This window comes from Babylonia areolata, chromosome 27 (genome assembly GCF_041734735.1).
Source record: "Babylonia areolata isolate BAREFJ2019XMU chromosome 27, ASM4173473v1, whole genome shotgun sequence".
NCBI classification, from domain to species: Eukaryota; Metazoa; Mollusca; class Gastropoda; order Neogastropoda; family Buccinidae; genus Babylonia; species Babylonia areolata.
In genome coordinates this window covers 39,140,641-39,162,098 of record NC_134902.1, presented here as the reverse complement: position 1 = coordinate 39,162,098, position 21,458 = coordinate 39,140,641, and the positions used below count along the sequence as shown (strand labels likewise).

General features: G+C 43.7%; 1 protein-coding gene across 1 annotated transcript in view; it reads right to left on the bottom strand.

Annotated features, from left to right (window-relative positions):
• Positions 1-20,744: 20,744 nt before the first annotated feature.
• The window catches only part of LOC143301273 (uncharacterized), a 20,552-nt gene continuing 19,838 nt past the window's right edge, over positions 20,745-21,458 (bottom strand). The window contains exon 2 of the mRNA XM_076615447.1: positions 20,745-21,458. This exon is cut by the window's right edge and continues 1,481 nt beyond it. Coding sequence (XP_076471562.1) covers positions 21,445-21,458 — 14 coding nt within the window. The 3' untranslated portion in view covers positions 20,745-21,444.

The window sequence follows — 21,458 nt, the reverse complement described above, 5'->3', positions numbered from 1 at the left end:
TACTCTATGAACAGAGGGTTTTCAGGGAATGTTGTCCTGTACTCTATGAACAGAGGGTTTTCAAGGAATGTTATCCTGTACTCTATGAACAGAGGTTTTTCAGGGAATGTTGTCCTGTACTCTGTGTACAGAGGGTTTTCAGGGAATGTTGTCCAGTAGTCTGTGCAGAGAAAGGGCGTTTTCAGGGAATGTTGTCCAGTACTCTATGTAGAGAAAGAGGGTTTTCAGGGAATGTTGTCCTGTACTCTGTGAACAGAGGGTTTTCAGGGAATGTTGTCCTGTACTCTATGTACAGAGGGTTTTCAGGGAATGTTGTCCTGTACTCTGTGAACAGAGGGTTTTCAGGGAATGTTGTCCTGTACTCTGTGAACAGAGGGTTTTCAGGGAATGTTGTCCATTACTCTATGTAGAGAAAGAGGGTTTTCAGGGAATGTTGTCCAGTACTCTACGTAGAGAAAGAGGATTTTCAGGGAGTGTTAACCTCTCCTCTATGTACAGATGGTTTTCAGGGAATGTTGTCCTGTACTCTATGAACAGAGGGTTTTCAAGGATGGTTGTCCTGTACTCTATGAACAGAGGGTTTTCAGGGAATGTTGTCCTGTACTCTATAAACAGAGGGTTTTCAGGGAATGTTGTCCTGTACTCTATGAACAGAGGGATTTCAGGGAATGTTGTCCTGTACTCTGTGAACAGAGGGTTTTCAGGGAATGTTGTCCTCTACTCTGTGAAGAGAGGGTTTTCAGGGAATGTTGTCCAGTACTTTATGTAGAGAAAGAGGGCTTTCAGGGAATGCTGTCCTGTACTCTATGTAGAGAAAGAGGGTTTTCAGGGAATGTTGTCCTGTACTCTATGTACAGAGGGTTTTCAGGGAATGTTGTCCTGTACTCTATGTAGAGAAAGAGGGTTTTCAGGGAATGTTGTCCAGTACTCTATGAACAGAGGGTTTTCAGGAAATGTCGTCCAGTACTCTACGAACAGAGAGTTTTCAGGGAATGTTGTCCTGTACTCTGTGTACAGAGGGTTTTCAGGGAATGTTGTCCTGTACTCTATGTACAGAGGGTTATCAGGGAGTGTTGTCCTGTACTCTATGTAGAGAAAGGGCGTTTTCAGGGAATGTTGTCCTGTACTCTATGTAGAGAAAGAGGGTTTTCAGGGAATGTTGTCCAGTACTCTATGTACAGAGGGTTTTCAGGGAATGTTGTCCAGTACTCTATGTAGAGAAAGAGGATTTTCAGGGAATGTTGTCCAGTACTCTATGTAGAGAAAGAGGGTTTTCAGGGAGGGTTGTCCTGTACTCTGTGAACAGAGGGTTTTCAGGGAATGTTGTCCTGTACTCTATGTACAGAGGGTTTTCAGGGAATGTTGTCCAGTACTCTATGTAGAGAAAGAGGGTTTTCAGGGAATGTTGTCCTGTACTCTATGTACAGAGGGTTTTCAGGGAATGTTGTCCTGTACTCTATGTACAGAGGGTTTTCAGGGAGTGTTGTCCTGTACTCTATGTAGAGAAAGGGCGTTTTCAGGGAATGTTGTCCTGTACTCTATGTAGAGAAAGAGGGTTTTCCGGGAATGTTGTCCAGTACTCTATGTACAGAGGGTTTTCAGGGAATGTTGTCCAGTACTCTGTGAACAGAGGGTTTTCAGGGAATGTTGTCCAGTACTCTACGTACAGAGGGTTTTCAGGGAATGTTGTCCAGTACTCTACGTACAGAGGGTTTTCAGGGAATGTTGTCCAGTACTCTATGTAGAGAAAGAGGGTTTTCAGGGAATGTTGTCCAGTACTCTATGTACAGAGGGTTTTCAGGGAATGTTGTCCACTACTCTATGAACAGAGGGTTTTCAGGGAATGTTGTCCTGTACTCTGTGAACAGAGGGTTTTCAGGGAATGTTGTCCAGTACTCTATGTACAGAGGGTTTTCAGGGAATGTTGTCCAGTACTCTATGTAGAGAAAGAGGGTTTTCAGGGAATGTTGTCCTGTACTCTATGTAGAGAAAGAGGGTTTTCAGGGAGTGTTGTCCTGTACTCTATGTACAGAGGGTTTTCAGGGAATGTTGTCCTGTACTCTATGTACAGAGTGTTTTCAGGGAGTGTTCTCCTGTACTCTATGTAGAGAAAGGGCGTTTTCAGGGAATGTTATCCTGTACTCTAAGTAGAGAAAGAGTGTTTTCAGGGAATGTTGTCCAGTACTCTATGTACAGAGGGTTTTCAGGGAATGTTGTCCAGTACTCTATGAACAGAGGGTTTTCAGGGAATGTTGTCCAGTACTCTGTGAACAGAGGGTTTTCAGGGAATGTTGTCCAGTACTCTATGTACAGAGGGTTTTCAGAGAATGTTGTCCAGTACTCTATGTAGAGAAAGAGGGTTTTCAGGGAATGTTGTCCTGTACTCTATGTAGAGAAAGAGGGTTTTCAGGGAGTGTTGTCCTGTACTCTATGTACAGAGGGTTTTCAGGGAATGTTGACCTGTACTCTATGTACAGAGTGTTTTCAGGGAGTGTTCTCCTGTACTCTATGTAGAGAAAGGGCGTTTTCAGGGAATGTTATCCTGTACTCTATGTAGAGAAAGAGTGTTTTCAGGGAATGTTGTCCAGTACTCTATGGACACAGGGTTTTCAGGGAATGTTGTCCAGTACTCTATGTAGAGAAAGAGGATTTTCAGCGAATGTTGTCCAGTACCCTATGAACAGAGGGTTTTCAGGGAATGTTGTCCAGTACTCTACGTACAGAGGGTTTTCAGGGAATGTTGTCCAGTACTCTACGTAGAGAAAGAGGGTTTTCAGGGAATGTTGTCCTGTACTCTATGTAGAGAAAGAGGGTTTTCAGGGAGTGTTGTCCTGTACTCTATGTACAGAGGGTTTTCGGGGAATGTTGTCCTGTACTCTATGAAGAGAAAGACGGTTTTCAGGGAATGTTGTCCTGTACTCTATGAACAGAGGGTTTTCAGGGAGTGTCGTCCAGCACTCTATGAACAGAGGGTTTTCAGGAAATGTCGTCCAGTACTCTATGAACAGAGGGTTTTCAGGAAATGTCGTCCAGTACTCTACGAGCAGAGAGTTTTCAGGGAATGTTGTCCAGTACTCTGTGTACAGAGGGTTTTCAGGGAATGTTGTCCAGTACTCTATGAACAGAGGGTTTTCAGGGAATGTTGTCCTGTACTCTACGTACAGAGGGTTTTCAGGGAATGTTGTCCAGTACTCTACGTAGAGAAAGAGGGTTTTCAGGGAATGTTGTCCTGTACTCTATGTAGAGAAAGAGGGTTTTCAGGGAATGTTGTCCTTACTATATATAGAGAAAGAGGGTTTTCAGGGAGTGTTGTCCTGTACTCTATGTACAGAGGGTTTTCAGGGAATATTGTCCTATACTCTATGAACAGAGCGTTTTCAGGGAATGTTGTCCAGTACTCTATGTAGAGAAAGAGGGTTTTCAGGGAGTGTTGTCCTGTACTCTATGAACAAAGGGTTTTCAGGGAATGTTGTCCAGTACTCTATGTAGAGAAAGAGGGTTTTCAGGGAATGTTGTCCTGTACTCTGTGAACAGAGGGTTTTCAGGGAATGTTGTCCTGTACTCTGTGAACAGAGGGTTTTCAGGGAATGTTGTCCTGTACTCTATGTACAGAGGGTTTTCAGGGAATGTTGTCCTGTACTCTGTGAACAGAGGGTTTTCAGGGAATGTTGTCCTGTACTCTGTGAATAGAGGGTTTTCAGGGAATGTTGTCCATTACTCTATGTAGAGAAAGAGGGTTTTCAGGGAATATTGTCCAGTACTCTATGTAGAGAAAGAGGGTTTTCAGGGAGTGTTAACCTGTACTCTATGTACAGATGGTTTTCAGGGAATGTTGTCCTGTACTCTATGAACAGAGGGTTTTCAAGGAATGTTGTCCTGTACTCTATGAACAGAGGGTTTTCAGGGAATGTTGTCCTGTACTCTATGAACAGAGGGTTTTCAGGGAATGTTGTCCTGTACTCTATGAACAGAGGGATTTCAGGGAATGTTGTCCTGTACTCTGTGAACAGAGGGTTTTCAGGGAATGTTGTCCTCTACTCTGTGAAGAGAGGGTTTTCAGGGAATGTTGTCCAGTACATTATGTAGAGAAAGAGGGCTTTCAGGGAATGCTGTCCTGTACTCTATGTAGAGAAAGAGGGTTTTCAGGGAATGTTGTCCTGTACTCTATGTACGGAGGGTTTTCAGGGAATGTTGTCCTGTACTCTATGTAGAGAAAGAGGGTTTTCAGGGAATGTTGTCCTGTACTCTGTGAACAGAGGGTTTCCAGGGAATGTTGTCCTGTACTCTATGAACAGCGGGTTTTCAGGGAATGTTGTCCAGTACTTTATGTAGAGAAAGAGGGTTTTCAGGGAGTGTTGTCCTGTACTCTATCAACAGAGGGTTTTCAGGGAATGTTGTCCTGTACTCTGTGAACAGAGGGTTTTCAGGGAATGTTCTCCTGTACTCTATGAACAGAGGGTTTTCAGGGAATGTTGTCCAGTACTCTATGTAGAGAAAGAGGGTTTTCAGGGAATGTTGTCCTGTACTCTATGTAGAGAAAGAGGGTTTTCAGGGAGTGTTGTCCTGTACTCTATGTACAGAGGGTTTTCGGGGAATGTTGTCCTGTACTCTATGTAGAGAAAGACGGTTTTCAGGGAGTGTTGTCCTGTACTCTATGTACAGAGGGTTTTCAGGGAATGTTGTCCTGTACTCTATGAACAGAGGGTTTTCAAGGAGTGTCGTCCAGCACTCTATGAACAGAGAGTTTTCAGGAAATGTCGTCCAGTACTCTATGAACAGAGGGTTTTCAGGAAATGTCGTCCAGTACTCTACGAACAGAGAGTTTTCAGGGAATGTTGTCCTGTACTCTGTGTACAGAGGGTTTTCAGGGAATGTTGTCCTGTACTCTATGTACAGAGGGTTATCAGGGAGTGTTGTCCTGTACTCTATGTAGAGAAAGGGCGTTTTCAGGGAATGTTGTCCTGTACTCTATGTAGAGAAAGAGGGTTTTCAGGGAATGTTGTCCAGTACTCTATGTACAGAGGGTTTTCAGGGAATGTTGTCCAGTACTCTATGTAGAGAAAGAGGATTTTCAGGGAATGTTGTCCTGTACTCTATGTACAGAGGGTTTTCAGGGAATGTTGTCCAGTACTCTACGTACAGAGGGTTTTCAGGGAATGTTGTCCAGTACTCTACGTAGAGAAAGAGGGTTTTCAGGGAATGTTGTCCTGTACTCTATGTAGAGAAAGAGGGTTTTCAGGGAGTGTTGTCCTGTACTCTATGTACAGAGGGTTTTCGGGGAATGTTGTCCTGTACTCTATGAAGAGAAAGACGGTTTTCAGGGAATGTTGTCCTGTACTCTATGAACAGAGGGTTTTCAGGGAGTGTCGTCCAGCACTCTATGAACAGAGGGTTTTCAGGAAATGTCGTCCAGTACTCTATGAACAGAGGGTTTTCAGGAAATGTCGTCCAGTACTCTACGAGCAGAGAGTTTTCAGGGAATGTTGTCCTGTACTCTGTGTACAGAGGGTGTTCAGGGAATGTTGTCCAGTACCCTATGAACAGAGGGTTTTCAGGGAATGTTGTCCTGTACTCTACGTACAGAGGGTTTTCAGGGAATGTTGTCCAGTACTCTACGTAGAGAAAGAGGGTTTTCAGGGAATGTTGTCCTGTACTCTATGTAGAGAAAGAGGGTTTTCAGGGAATGTTGTCCTTACTATATATAGAGAAAGAGGGTTTTCAGGGAGTGTTGTCCTGTACTCTATGTACAGAGGGTTTTCAGGGAATATTGTCCTATACTCTATGAACAGAGCGTTTTCAGGGAATGTTGTCCAGTACTCTATGTAGAGAAAGAGGGTTTTCAGGGAGTGTTGTCCTGTACTCTATGAACAAAGGGTTTTCAGGGAATGTTGTCCAGTACTCTATGTAGAGAAAGAGGGTTTTCAGGGAATGTTGTCCTGTACTCTGTGAACAGAGGGTTTTCAGGGAATGTTGTCCTGTACTCTGTGAACAGAGGGTTTTCAGGGAATGTTGTCCTGTACTCTATGTACAGAGGGTTTTCAGGGAATGTTGTCCTGTACTCTGTGAACAGAGGGTTTTCAGGGAATGTTGTCCTGTACTCTGTGAATAGAGGGTTTTCAGGGAATGTTGTCCATTACTCTATGTAGAGAAAGAGGGTTTTCAGGGAATATTGTCCAGTACTCTATGTAGAGAAAGAGGGTTTTCAGGGAGTGTTAACCTGTACTCTATGTACAGATGGTTTTCAGGGAATGTTGTCCTGTACTCTATGAACAGAGGGTTTTCAAGGAATGTTGTCCTGTACTCTATGAACAGAGGGTTTTCAGGGAATGTTGTCCTGTACTCTATGAACAGAGGGTTTTCAGGGAATGTTGTCCTGTACTCTATGAACAGAGGGATTTCAGGGAATGTTGTCCTGTACTCTGTGAACAGAGGGTTTTCAGGGAATGTTGTCCTCTACTCTGTGAAGAGAGGGTTTTCAGGGAATGTTGTCCAGTACATTATGTAGAGAAAGAGGGCTTTCAGGGAATGCTGTCCTGTACTCTATGTAGAGAAAGAGGGTTTTCAGGGAATGTTGTCCTGTACTCTATGTACGGAGGGTTTTCAGGGAATGTTGTCCTGTACTCTATGTAGAGAAAGAGGGTTTTCAGGGAATGTTGTCCTGTACTCTGTGAACAGAGGGTTTCCAGGGAATGTTGTCCTGTACTCTATGAACAGCGGGTTTTCAGGGAATGTTGTCCAGTACTTTATGTAGAGAAAGAGGGTTTTCAGGGAGTGTTGTCCTGTACTCTATCAACAGAGGGTTTTCAGGGAATGTTGTCCTGTACTCTGTGAACAGAGGGTTTTCAGGGAATGTTCTCCTGTACTCTATGAACAGAGGGTTTTCAGGGAATGTTGTCCAGTACTCTATGTAGAGAAAGAGGGTTTTCAGGGAATGTTGTCCTGTACTCTATGTAGAGAAAGAGGGTTTTCAGGGAGTGTTGTCCTGTACTCTATGTACAGAGGGTTTTCGGGGAATGTTGTCCTGTACTCTATGTAGAGAAAGACGGTTTTCAGGGAGTGTTGTCCTGTACTCTATGTACAGAGGGTTTTCAGGGAATGTTGTCCTGTACTCTATGAACAGAGGGTTTTCAAGGAGTGTCGTCCAGCACTCTATGAACAGAGAGTTTTCAGGAAATGTCGTCCAGTACTCTATGAACAGAGGGTTTTCAGGAAATGTCGTCCAGTACTCTACGAACAGAGAGTTTTCAGGGAATGTTGTCCTGTACTCTGTGTACAGAGGGTTTTCAGGGAATGTTGTCCTGTACTCTATGTACAGAGGGTTATCAGGGAGTGTTGTCCTGTACTCTATGTAGAGAAAGGGCGTTTTCAGGGAATGTTGTCCTGTACTCTATGTAGAGAAAGAGGGTTTTCAGGGAATGTTGTCCAGTACTCTATGTACAGAGGGTTTTCAGGGAATGTTGTCCAGTACTCTATGTAGAGAAAGAGGATTTTCAGGGAATGTTGTCCTGTACTCTATGTACAGAGGGTTTTCAGGGAATGTTGTCCAGTACTCTACGTACAGAGGGTTTTCAGGGAATGTTGTCCAGTACTCTACGTAGAGAAAGAGGGTTTTCAGGGAATGTTGTCCTGTACTCTATGTAGAGAAAGAGGGTTTTCAGGGAGTGTTGTCCTGTACTCTATGTACAGAGGGTTTTCGGGGAATGTTGTCCTGTACTCTATGAAGAGAAAGACGGTTTTCAGGGAATGTTGTCCTGTACTCTATGAACAGAGGGTTTTCAGGGAGTGTCGTCCAGCACTCTATGAACAGAGGGTTTTCAGGAAATGTCGTCCAGTACTCTATGAACAGAGGGTTTTCAGGAAATGTCGTCCAGTACTCTACGAGCAGAGAGTTTTCAGGGAATGTTGTCCTGTACTCTGTGTACAGAGGGTGTTCAGGGAATGTTGTCCAGTACCCTATGAACAGAGGGTTTTCAGGGAATGTTGTCCTGTACTCTACGTACAGAGGGTTTTCAGGGAATGTTGTCCAGTACTCTACGTAGAGAAAGAGGGTTTTCAGGGAATGTTGTCCTGTACTCTATGTAGAGAAAGAGGGTTTTCAGGGAATGTTGTCCTTACTATATATAGAGAAAGAGGGTTTTCAGGGAGTGTTGTCCTGTACTCTATGTACAGAGGGTTTTCAGGGAATATTGTCCTATACTCTATGAACAGAGCGTTTTCAGGGAATGTTGTCCAGTACTCTATGTAGAGAAAGAGGGTTTTCAGGGAGTGTTGTCCTGTACTCTATGAACAAAGGGTTTTCAGGGAATGTTGTCCAGTACTCTATGTAGAGAAAGAGGGTTTTCAGGGAATGTTGTCCTGTACTCTGTGAACAGAGGGTTTTCAGGGAATGTTGTCCTGTACTCTGTGAACAGAGGGTTTTCAGGGAATGTTGTCCTGTACTCTATGTACAGAGGGTTTTCAGGGAATGTTGTCCTGTACTCTGTGAACAGAGGGTTTTCAGGGAATGTTGTCCTGTACTCTGTGAATAGAGGGTTTTCAGGGAATGTTGTCCATTACTCTATGTAGAGAAAGAGGGTTTTCAGGGAATATTGTCCAGTACTCTATGTAGAGAAAGAGGGTTTTCAGGGAGTGTTAACCTGTACTCTATGTACAGATGGTTTTCAGGGAATGTTGTCCTGTACTCTATGAACAGAGGGTTTTCAAGGAATGTTGTCCTGTACTCTATGAACAGAGGGTTTTCAGGGAATGTTGTCCTGTACTCTATGAACAGAGGGTTTTCAGGGAATGTTGTCCTGTACTCTATGAACAGAGGGATTTCAGGGAATGTTGTCCTGTACTCTGTGAACAGAGGGTTTTCAGGGAATGTTGTCCTCTACTCTGTGAAGAGAGGGTTTTCAGGGAATGTTGTCCAGTACATTATGTAGAGAAAGAGGGCTTTCAGGGAATGCTGTCCTGTACTCTATGTAGAGAAAGAGGGTTTTCAGGGAATGTTGTCCTGTACTCTATGTACGGAGGGTTTTCAGGGAATGTTGTCCTGTACTCTATGTAGAGAAAGAGGGTTTTCAGGGAATGTTGTCCTGTACTCTGTGAACAGAGGGTTTCCAGGGAATGTTGTCCTGTACTCTATGAACAGCGGGTTTTCAGGGAATGTTGTCCAGTACTTTATGTAGAGAAAGAGGGTTTTCAGGGAGTGTTGTCCTGTACTCTATGAACAGAGGGTTTTCAGGGAATGTTGTCCTGTACTCTGTGAACAGAGGGTTTTCAGGGAATATTGTCCTGTACTCTATGAACAGAGGGTTTTCAGGGAATGTTGTCCAGTACTCTATGTAGAGAAAGAGGGTTTTCAGGGAATGTTGTCCTGTACTCTATGTAGAGAAAGAGGGTTTTCAGGGAGTGTTGTCCTGTACTCTATGTACAGAGGGTTTTCGGGGAATGTTGTCCTGTACTCTATGTAGAGAAAGACGGTTTTCAGGGAGTGTTGTCCTGTACTCTATGTACAGAGGGTTTTCAGGGAATGTTGTCCTGTACTCTATGAACAGAGGGTTTTCAAGGAGTGTCGTCCAGCACTCTATGAACAGAGAGTTTTCAGGAAATGTCGTCCAGTACTCTATGAACAGAGGGTTTTCAGGAAATGTCGTCCAGTACTCTACGAACAGAGAGTTTTCAGGGAATGTTGTCCTGTACTCTGTGTACAGAGGGTTTTCAGGGAATGTTGTCCTGTACTCTATGTACAGAGGGTTATCAGGGAGTGTTGTCCTGTACTCTATGTAGAGAAAGGGCGTTTTCAGGGAATGTTGTCCTGTACTCTATGTAGAGAAAGAGGGTTTTCAGGGAATGTTGTCCAGTACTCTATGTACAGAGGGTTTTCAGGGAATGTTGTCCAGTACTCTATGTAGAGAAAGAGGATTTTCAGGGAATGTTGTCCTGTACTCTATGTACAGAGGGTTTTCAGGGAATGTTGTCCTGTACTCTATGAACAGAGGGTTTTCAGGGAATGTTGTCCTGTACTCTGTGAACAGAGGGTTTTCAGGGAATGTTGTCCTGTACTCTGTGAATAGAGGGTTTTCAGGGAATGTTGTCCATTACTCTATGTAGAGAAAGAGGGTTTTCAGGGAATGTTGTCCAGTACTCTATGTAGAGAAAGAGGGTTTTCAGGGAGTGTTAACCTGTACTCTATGTACAGATGGTTTTCAGGGAATGTTGTCCTGTACTCTATGAACAGAGGGTTTTCAAGGAATGTTGTCCTGTACTCTATGAACAGAGGGTTTTCAGGGAATGTTGTCCTGTACTCTGTGAACAGAGGGTTTTCAGGGAATGTTGTCCTGTACTCTATGTACAGAGGGTTTTCAGGGAATGTTGTCCTGTACTCTGTGAATAGAGGGTTTTCAGGGAATGTTGTCCATTACTCTATGTAGAGAAAGAGGGTTTTCAGGGAATGTTGTCCAGTACTCTATGTAGAGAAAGAGGGTTTTCAGGGAGTGTTAACCTGTACTCTATGTACAGATGGTTTTCAGGGAATGTTGTCCTATACTCTAAGAACAGAGGGTTTTCAGGGAATGTTGTCCTGTACTCTATGAACAGAGGGTTTTCAAGGAATGTTGTCCTGTACTCTATGACCAGAGGGTTTTCAGGGAATGTTGTCCTGTACTCTATGAACAGAGGGTTTTCAGGGAATGTTGTCCTGTACTCTGTGAACAGAGGGTTTTCAGAGAATGTTGTCCTCTACTCTGTGAAGAGAGGGTTTTCAGGGAATGTTGTCCAGTACTTTATGTAGAGAAAGAGGGCTTTCAGGGAATGCTGTCCTGTACTCTATGTAGAGAAAGAGGGTTTTCAGGGAATGTTGTCCTGTACTCTATGTACAGAGGGTTTTCAGGGAATGTTGTCCTGTACTCTATGTAGAGAAAGAGGGTTTTCAGGGAATGTTGTCCTGTACTCTGTGAACAGAGGGTTTTCAGGGAATGTTGTCCTGTACTCTATGAACAGCGGGTTTTCAGGGAATGTTGTCCAGTACTTTATGTAGTGAAAGAGGGTTTTCAGGGAGTGTTGTCCTGTACTCTATCAACAGAGGGTTTTCAGGGAATGTTGTCCTGTACTCTGTGAACAGAGGGTTTTCAGGGAATGTTCTCCTGTACTCTATGAACAGAGGGTTTTCAGGGAATGTTGTCCAGTACTCTATGTAGAGAAAGAGGGTTTTCAGGGAATGTTGTCCTGTACTCTATGTAGGGAAAGAGGGTTTTCAGGGAGTGTTGTCCTGTACTCTATGTACAGAGGGTTTTCGGGGAATGTTGTCCTGTACTCTATGTAGAGAAAGACGGTTTTCAGGGAGTGTTGTCCTGTACTCTATGTACAGAGGGTTTTCAGGGAATGTTGTCCTGTACTCTATGAACAGAGGGTTTTCAGGGAGTGTCGTCCAGCACTCTATGAACAGAGAGTTTTCAGGAAATGTCGTCCAGTACTCTATGAACAGAGGGTTTTCAGGAAATGTCGTCCAGTACTCTACGAACAGAGAGTTTTCAGGGAATGTTGTCCTGTACTCTGTGTACAGAGGGTTTTCAGGGAATGTTGTCCTGTACTCTATGTACAGAGGGTTATCAGGGAGTGTTGTCCTGTACTCTATGTAGAGAAATGGCGTTTTCAGGGAATGTTGTCCTGTACTCTATGTAGAGAAAGAGGGTTTTCAGGGAATGTTGTCCAGTACTCTATGTACAGAGGGTTTTCAGGGAATGTTGTCCAGTACTCTATGTAGAGAAAGAGGATTTTCAGGGAATGTTGTCCAGTACTCTATGTAGAGAAAGAGGGTTTTCAGGGAGTGTTGTCCTGTACTCTGTGAACAGAGGGTTTTCAGGGAATGTTGTCCTGTACTCTATGTACAGAGGGTTTTCAGGGAATGTTGTCCAGTACTCTACGTAGAGAAAGAGGGTTTTCAGGGAATGTTGTCCTGTACTCTATGTACATAGGGTTTTCAGGGAATGTTGTCCTGTACTCTATGAACAGACGGTTTTCAGGGAATGTTGTCCTGTACTCTGTGAACAGAGGGTTTTCAGGGAATGTTGTCCAGTACTCTATGTACAGAGGGTTTTCAGGGAATGTTGTCCAGTACTCTATGTAGAGAAAGAGGGTTTTCAGGGAATGTTGTCCTGTACTCTATGTAGAGAAAGAGGGTTTTCAGGGAGTGTTGTCCTGTACTCTATGTACAGAGGGTTTTCAGGGAATGTTGTCCTGTACTCTATGTACAGAGTGTTTTCAGGGAGTGTTGTCCTGTACTCTATGTAGAGAAAGGGCGTTTTCAGGGAATGTTGTCCTGTACTCTATGTAGAGAAAGAGTGTTTTCAGGGAAAGTTGTCCAGTACTCTATGTACACAGGGTTTTCAGGGAATGTTGTCCAGTACTCTATGTAGAGAAAGAGGATTTTCAGCGAATGTTGTCCAGTACCCTATGAACAGAGGGTTTTCAGGGAATGTTGTCCAGTACTCTACGTACAGAGGGTTTTCAGGGAATGTTGTCCAGTACTCTACGTAGAGAAAGAGGGTTTTCAGGGAATGTTGTCCTGTACTCTATGTAGAGAAAAAGGGTTTTCAGGGAATGTTGTCCTGTACTCTATGTAGAGAAAGAGGATTTTCAGGGAGTGTTGTCCTGTACTCTATGTACAGAGGGTTTTCAGGGAATGTTGTCCTGTACTCTATGAACAGAGCGTTTTCAGGGAATGTTGTCCAGTACTCTATGTAGAGAAAGAGGGTTTTCAGGGAGTGTTGTCCTGTACTCTATGTACAGAGGGTTTTCAGGGAGTGTTGTCCTGTACTCTATGAACAGAGGGTTTTCAGGGATTGTTGTCCTGTACTCTATGTAGAGAAAGGGCGTTTTCAGGGAATGTTGTCCAGTACTCTATGTACAGAAAGAGGGTTTTCAGGGAATGTTGTCCTGTACGCTATGTACAGAGGGTTTTCAGGGAATGTTGTCCTGTACTCTGTGAACAGAGGGTTTTCAGGGAATGTTGTCCTGTACTCTGTGAACAGAGGGTTTTCAGGGAATGTTGTCCATTACTCTATGTAGAGATAGAGGGTTTTCAGGGAATGTTGTCCAGTACTCTATGTACAGAGGGATTTCAGGGAATGTTGTCCTGTACTCTATGTAGAGAAAGATGGTTTTCAGGAAATGTTGTCCTGTACTCTATGTAGAGAAAGAGGGTTTTCAGGGAGTGTTGTCCTGTACTCTATGTACAGAGGGTTTTCAGGGAATGTTGTCCTGTACTCTATGTAGAGAAAGAGGGTTTTCAGGGAGTGTTGTCCTGTACTCTATGTAGAGAAAGGGGATTTTCAGGGAGTGTTGTCCTGTACTCTATGTACAGAGGGTTTTCAGGGAATGTTATCCTGTACTCTATGAACACAGGGTTTTCAAGGAATGTTGTCCTGTACTCTATGAACAGAGGGTTTTCAGGGAATGTTGTCCTGTACTCTATGAACAGAGGGTTTTCAGGGAATGTTGTCCTGTACTCTATGAACAGAGGGTTTTCAAGGAATGTTATCCTGTACTCTATGAACAGAGGTTTTTCAGGGAATCTTGTCCTGTACTCTGTGTACAGAGGGTTTTCAGGGAATGTTGTCCAGTACTCTGTGTAGAGAAAGGGCGTTTTCAGGGAATGTTGTCCAGTACTCTATGTAGAGAAAGAGGGTTTTCAGGGAATGTTGTCCTGTACTCTGTGAACAGAGGGTTTTCAGGGAATGTTGTCCTGTACTCTGTGAACAGAGGGTTTTCAGGGAATGTTATCCTGTACTCTATGAACACAGGGTTTTCAAGGAATGTTGTCCTGTACTCTATGAACAGAGGGTTTTCAGGGAATGTTGTCCTGTACTCTATGAACAGAGGGTTTTCAGGGAATGTTGTCCTGTACTCTATGAACAGAGGGTTTTCAAGGAATGTTATCCTGTACTCTATGAACAGAGGTTTTTCAGGGAATCTTGTCCTGTACTCTGTGTACAGAGGGTTTTCAGGGAATGTTGTCCAGTACTCTGTGTAGAGAAAGGGCGTTTTCAGGGAATGTTGTCCAGTACTCTATGTAGAGAAAGAGGGTTTTCAGGGAATGTTGTCCTGTACTCTGTGAACAGAGGGTTTTCAGGGAATGTTGTCCTGTACTCTGTGAACAGAGGGTTTTCAGGGAATGTTGTCCTGTACTCTGTGAACAGAGGGTTTTCAGGGAATGTTGTCCATTACTCTATGTAGAGAAAGAGGGTTTTCAGGGAATGTTGTCCAGTACTCTATGTAGAGAAAGAGGGTTTTCAGGGAGTGTTAACCTCTACCCTATGTACAGATGGTTTTCAGGGAATGTTGTCCTGTACTCTATGAACAGAGGGTTTTCAAGGAATGTTGTCCTGTACTCTATGAACAGAGGGTTTTCAGGGAATGTTGTCCTGTACTCTATGAACAGAGGGTTTTCAGGGAATGTTGTCCTGTACTCTGTGAACAGAGGGTTTTCAGGGAATGTTGTCCTCTACTCTGTGAAGAGAGGGTTTTCAGGGAATGTTGTCCAGTACTTTATGTAGAGAAAGAGGGCTTTCAGGGAATGCTGTCCTGTACTCTATGTAGAGAAAGAGGGTTTTCAGGGAATGTTGTCCTGTACTCTATGTACAGAGGGTTTTCAGGGAATGTTGTCCTGTACTCTGTGAACAGAGGGTTTTCAGGGAATGTTGTCCTGTACTCTGTGAACAGAGGGTTTTCAGGGAATGTTGTCCATTACTCTATGTAGAGAAAGAGGGTTTTCAGGGAATGTTGTCCAGTACTCTATGTACAGAGGGTTTTCAGGGAATGTTGTCCAGTACTCTATGTAGAGAAAGAGGATTTTCAGGGAATGTTGTCCAGTACTCTATGTAGAGAAAGAGGGTTTTCAGGGAGTGTTGTCCTGTACTCTGTGAACAGAGGGTTTTCAGGGAATGTTGTCCTGTACTCTATGTACAGAGGGTTTTCAGGGAATGTTGTCCAGTACTCTATGTAGAGAAAGAGGGTTTTCAGGGAGTGTTGTCCTGTACTCTGTGAACAGAGGGTTTTCAGGGAATGTTGTCCTGTACTCTATGTACAGAGGGTTTTCAGGGAATGTTTTCCTGTACTCTATGTACAGAGGGTTTTCAGGGAGTGTTGTCCTGTACTCTATGTAGAGAAAGGGCGTTTTCAGGGAATGTTGTCCTGTACTCTTTGTAGAGAAAGAGGGTTTTCAGGGAATGTTGTCCTGTACTCTATGAACAGAGGGTTTTCAGGGAATGTTGTCCTGTACTCTGTGAACAGAGGGTTTTCAGGGAATGTTGTCCAGTACTCTACGTAGAGAAAGAGGGTTTTCAGGGAATGTTGTCCTGTACTCTATGTGCAGAGGGTTTTCAGGGAATGTTGTCCTGTACTCTATGAACAGAGGGTTTTCAGGGAATGTTGTCCTGTACTCTATGAACAGAGGGTTTTCAGGGAATGTTGTCCTGTACTCTGTGAACAGAGGGTTTTCAGGGAATGTTGTCCTCTACTCTGTGAAGAGAGGGTTTTCAGGGAATGTTGTCCAGTACTTTATGTAGAGAAAGAGGGCTTTCAGGGAATGCTGTCCTGTACTCTATGTAGAGAAAGAGGGTTTTCAGGGAATGTTGTCCTGTACTCTATGTACAGAGGGTTTTCAGGGAATGTTGTCCTGTACTCTGTGAACAGAGGGTTTTCAGGGAATGTTGTCCTGTACTCTGTGAACAGAGGGTTTTCAGGCAATGTTGTCCATTACTCTATGTAGAGAAAGAGGGTTTTCAGGGAATGTTGTCCAGTACTCTATGTACAGAGGGTTTTCAGGGAATGTTGTCCAGTACTCTATGTAGAGAAAGAGGATTTTCAGGGAATGTTGTCCAGTACTCTATGTAGAGAAAGAGGGTTTTCAGGGAGTGTTGTCCTGTACTCTGTGAACAGAGGGTTTTCAGGGAATGTTGTCCTGTACTCTATGTACAGAGGGTTTTCAGGGAATGTTGTCCAGTACTCTATGTAGAGAAAGAGGGTTTTCAGGGAGTGTTGTCCTGTACTCTGTGAACAGAGGGTTTTCAGGGAATGTTGTCCTGTACTCTATGTACAGAGGGTTTTCAGGGAATGTTTTCCTGTACTCTATGTACAGAGGGTTTTCAGGGAGTGTTGTCCTGTACTCTATGTAGAGAAAGGGCGTTTTCAGGGAATGTTGTCCTGTACTCTTTGTAGAGAAAGAGGGTTTTCAGGGAATGTTGTCCTGTACTCTATGAACAGAGGGTTTTCAGGGAATGTTGTCCTGTACTCTGTGAACAGAGGGTTTTCAGGGAATGTTGTCCAGTACTCTACGTACAGAGGGTTTTCAGGGAATGTTGTCCAGTACTCTACGTAGAGAAAGAGGGTTTTCAGGGAATGTTGTCCTGTACTCTATGTGCAGAGGGTTTTCAGGGAATGTTGTCCAGTACTCTATGTACAGAGGGTTTTCAGGGAATGTTGTCCTGTACTCTGTGAACAGAGGGTTTTCAGGGAATGTTGTCCAGTACTCTATGTACAGAGGGTTTTCAGGGAATGTTGTCCAGTACTCTATGTAGAGAAAGAGGGTTTTCAGGGAATGTTGTCCTGTACTCTATGTAGAGAAAGAGGGTTTTCAGGGAGTGTTGTCCTGTACTCTATGTACAGAGGGTTTTCAGGGAATGTTGTCCTGTACTCTATGTACAGAGTGTTTTCAGGGAGTGTTCTCCTGTACTCTATGTAGAGAAAGGGCGTTTTCAGGGAATGTTATCCTGTACTCTAAGTAGAGAAAGAGTGTTTTCAGGGAATGTTGTCCAGTACTCTATGTACACAGGGTTTTCAGGGAATGTTGTCCAGTACTCTATGTAGAGAAAGAGGATTTTCAGGGAATGTTGTCCAGTACCCTATGAACAGAGGGTTTTCAGGGAATGTTGTCCAGTACTCTACGTACAGAGGGTTTTCTGGGAATGTTGTCCAGTACTCTACGTAGAGAAAGAGGGTTTTCAGGGAATGTTGTCCTGTACTCTATGTAGAGAAAGAGGGTTTTCAGGGAGTGTTGTCCTGTACTCTATGTACAGAGGGTTTTCGGGGAATGTTGTCCTGTACTCTATGTAGAGAAAGACGGTTTTCAGGGAATGTTGTCCTGTACTCTATGTACAGAGGGTTTTCAGGGAATGTTGTCCAGTACTCTATGTAGAGAAAGAGGGTTTTCAGGGAGTGTTGTCCTGTACTCTGTGAACAGAGGGTTTTCAGGGAATGTTGTCCTGTACTCTATGTACAGAGGGTTTTCAGGGAATGTTGTCCTGTACTCTATGTACAGAGGGTTTTCAGGGAGTGTTGTCCTGTACTCTATGTAGAGAAAGGGCGTTTTCAGGGAATGTTGTCCTGTACTCTATGTAGAGAAAGAGGGTTTTCAGGGAATGTTGTCCTGTACTCTATGTACAGAGGGTTTTCAGGGAGTGTTGTCCTGTACTCTATGTAGAGAAAGGGCGTTTTCAGGGAATGTTGTCCTGTACTCTATGTAGAGAAAGAGGGTTTTCAGGGAATGTTGTCCTGTACTCTATGAACAGCGGGTTTTCAGGGAATGTTGTCCTGTACTCTGTGAACAGAGGGTTTTCAGGGAATGTTGTCCAGTACTCTACGTACAGAGGGTTTTCAAGGAATGTTGTCCAGTACTCTACGTAGAGAAAGAGGGTTTTCAGGGAATGTTGTCCTGTACTCTATGTACAGAGGGTTTTCAGGGAATGTTGTCCAGTACTCTATGAATTTTCAGGGAATGTTGTCCAGTACTCTGTGAACAGAGGGTTTTCAGGGAATGTTGTCCAGTACTCTATGTACAGAGGGTTTTCAGAGAATGTTGTCCAGTACTCTATGTAGAGAAAGAGGGTTTTCAGGGAATGTTGTCCTGTACTCTATGTAGAGAAAGAGGGTTTTCAGGGAGTGTTGTCCTGTACTCTATGTACAGAGGGTTTTCAGGGAATGTTGTCCTGTACTCTATGAACAGAGGGTTTTCAGGGAATGTTGTCCTGTACTCTGTGAACAGAGGGTTTTCAGGGAATGTTGTCCAGTACTCTATGTATAGAGGGTTTTCAGAGAATGTTGTCCAGTACTCTATGTAGAGAAAGAGGGTTTTCAGGGAATGTTATCCTGTACTCTATGTAGAGAAAGAGTGTTTTCAGGGAATGTTGTCCAGTACTCTATGTACACAGGGTTTTCAGGGAATGTTGTCCAGTAGTCTATGTAGAGAAAGAGGATTTTCAGCGAATGTTGTCCAGTACCCTATGAACAGAGGGTTTTCAGGGAATGTTGTCCAGTACTCTACGTACAGAGGGTTTTCAGGGAATGTTGTCCAGTACTCTACGTAGAGAAAGAGGGTTTTCAGGGAATGTTGTCCTGTACTGTATGTAGAGAAAGAGGGTTTTCAGGGAGTGTTGTCCTGTACTCTATGAACAGAGGGTTTTCAGGGATTGTTGTCCTGTACTCTATGTAGAGAAAGGGCGTTTTCAGGGAATGTTGTCCAGTACTCTATGTACAGAAAGAGGGTTTTCAGGGAATGTTGTCCTGTACTCTATGTACAGAGGGTTTTCAGGGAATGTTGTCCTGTACTCTGTGAACAGAGGGTTTTCAGGGAATGTTGTCCTGTACTCTGTGAACAGAGGGTTTTCAGGGAATGTTGTCCATTACTCTATGTAGAGATAGAGGGTTTTCAGGGAATGTTGTCCAGTACTCTATGTAGAGAAAGGGGGTTTTCAGGGAGTGTTGTCCTGTACTCTATGTACAGAGGGTTTTCAGGGAATGTTGTCCTGTACTCTATGTAGAGAAAGAGGGTTTTCAGGAAATGTTGTCCTGTACTCTATGTAGAGAAAGAGGGTTTTCAGGGAGTGTTGTCCTGTACTCTATGTACAGAGGGTTTTCAGGGAATGTTGTCCTGTACTCTATGTAGTGAAAGAGGGTTTTCAGGGAGTGTTGTCCTGTACTCTATGTAGAGAAAGGGGATTTTCAGGGAGTGTTGTCCTGTACTCTATGTACAGAGGGTTTTCAGGGAATGTTATCCTGTACTCTATGAACAGAGGGTTTCCAGGGTATGTTGTCCTGTACTCTATGAACAGAGGGTTTTCAAGGAATGTTGTCGTGTACTCTATGAACAGAGGGTTTTCAGGGAATGTTGTCCAGTACTCTATGAACAGAGGGTTTTCAGGGAATGTTGTCCAGTACTCTATGTACAGAGGGTTTTCAGGGAATGTTGTCCAGTACTCTATGTACAGAGGGTTTTCAGGGAATGTTGTCCTGTACTCTATGTAGAGAAATAGGGTTTTCAGGGAATGTTGTCCTGTACTCTATGTACAGAAAGAGGGTTTTCAGGGAGTGTTGTCCTGTACTCTATGTACAGAGGGTTTTCAGGGAATGTTGTCCTGTACTCTATGAACAGCGGGTTTTCAGGGAATATTGTCCTGTACTCTGTGAACAGAGGGTTTTCAGGGAATGTTGTCCTGTACTCTATGTACAGAAGGTTTTCAGGGAATGTTGTCCAGTACTCTATGTACAGAGGGTTTTCAGAGAGTGTTGTCCTGTACTCTATGTAGAGAAAGGGCGTTTTCAGGGAATGTTGTCCTGTACTGTATGTAGAGAAAGAGGGTTTTCAGGGAATGTTGTCCAGTACTCTATGTACACAGGGTTTTCAGGGAATGTTGTCCAGTACTCTATGTAGAGAAAGAGGATTTTCAGGGAACGTTGTCCAGTACCCTATGAACAGAGGGTTTTCAGGGAATGTTGTCCAGTACTCTACGTACAGAGGGTTTTCAGGGAATGTTGTCCAGTACTCTACGTATAGACAGATGGTTTTCAGGGAATGTTGTCCTGTACTCTATGTAGAGAAAGAGGGTTTTCAGGGAATGTTGTCCTGTACTCTATGTAGAGAAAGAGGGTTTTCAGGGAGTGTTGTCCTGTACTCTATGTACAGAGGGTTTTCAGGGAATGTTGTCCTGTAGTCTATGAACAGAGCGTTTTCAGGGAATGTTGTCCAGTACTCTATGTAGAGAAAGAGGGATTTCAGGGAGTGTTGTCCTGTACTCTATGAACAGAGGGTTTTCAGGGAATGTTGTCCTGTACTCTATGAACAGAGGGTTTCCAGGGAATGTTGTCCTGTACTCTATGAACAGAGGGTTTTCAAGGAATGTTGTCCTTTACTCTATGAACAGAGGGTTTTCAGGGAATGTTGTCCTGTACTCTATGAACAGAGGTTTTTCAGGGAATGTTGTCCTGTACTCTATGAACAGAGGGTTTTCAAGGAATGTTGTCCTGTACTCTATGTAGAGAAAGAGGGTTTTCAGGGAGTGTTGTCCTGTACTCTATGTAGAGAAAGAGGGTTTTCAGGGAGTGTTGTCCTGTACTCTATGTACAGAGGGTTTTTAGGGAATGTTGTCCTGTACTCTATGTACAGAGGGTTTTCAGGGAATGTTGTCCTGTACTCTATGTAGAGAAAGAGGTTTTTCAGAGAGTGTTGTCCTGTACTCTATGAACACAGGGTTTTCAGGGAGTGTCGTCCAGCACTATGAACAGAGGTTTTTTTTAGGAAATGTCGTCCAGTACTCTATGAACAGAGGGTTTTCAGGAAATGTCGTCCAGTACTCTATGAACAGAGGGTTTTCAGGGAATGTTATCCTGTACTCTATGAACAGAGGGTTTTCAGGGAATGTGGTCCTGTACTCTGTGAACAGAGGGTTTTCAGGGAATGTTGTCCTGTACTCTATGAACAGAGGGTTTTCAGGGAATGTTGTCCTGTACTCTATGAACAGAGGGTTTTCAGGGAATGTTGTCCTGTACTCTGTGAACAGAGGGTTTTCAGGGAATGTTGTCCTGTACTCTATGAACAGAGGGTTTTCAGGGAATGTTGTCCTGTACTCTATGAACAGAGGGTTTTCAGGGAATGTTGTCCTGTACTTGCACCCCACTCCCCCGTAAACGGAGTATGACTGTCTACATGGCGGGGTTAATAACGGTCATACATGTAAAAGCCCGCTCGTGTATACGAGTGAACATGGGAGTCGATGCCCATGAAGGAAGAAGAAGACTGTCCATTTGTTTCTATCCAAATGAACGGCACCTACCCAGTCAAACCCACGACAGCCCATGAAGGAAGAAGAAGACTGTCCATTCGTTTCTATCCAAATGAACGGCACCTACCCAGTCAAACCCACGACAGCCCATGAAGGAAGAAGAAGACTGTCCATTCGTTTCTATCAACATGAACGGCACCTACCCAGTCAAACCCACGACAGCCCATGAAGAAAGAAGACTGTCCATTCGTTTCTATCAACATGAACGGCACCTACCCAGTCAAACCCACGACAGCCCATGAAGGAAGAAGAAGACTGTCCATTCGTTTCTATCAACATGAACGGCACCTACCCAGTCAAACCCACGGCATGATTATCAGTGAAGTTTTCACTCAGTGAAAGAAGATTTCTAAACTGTTGACG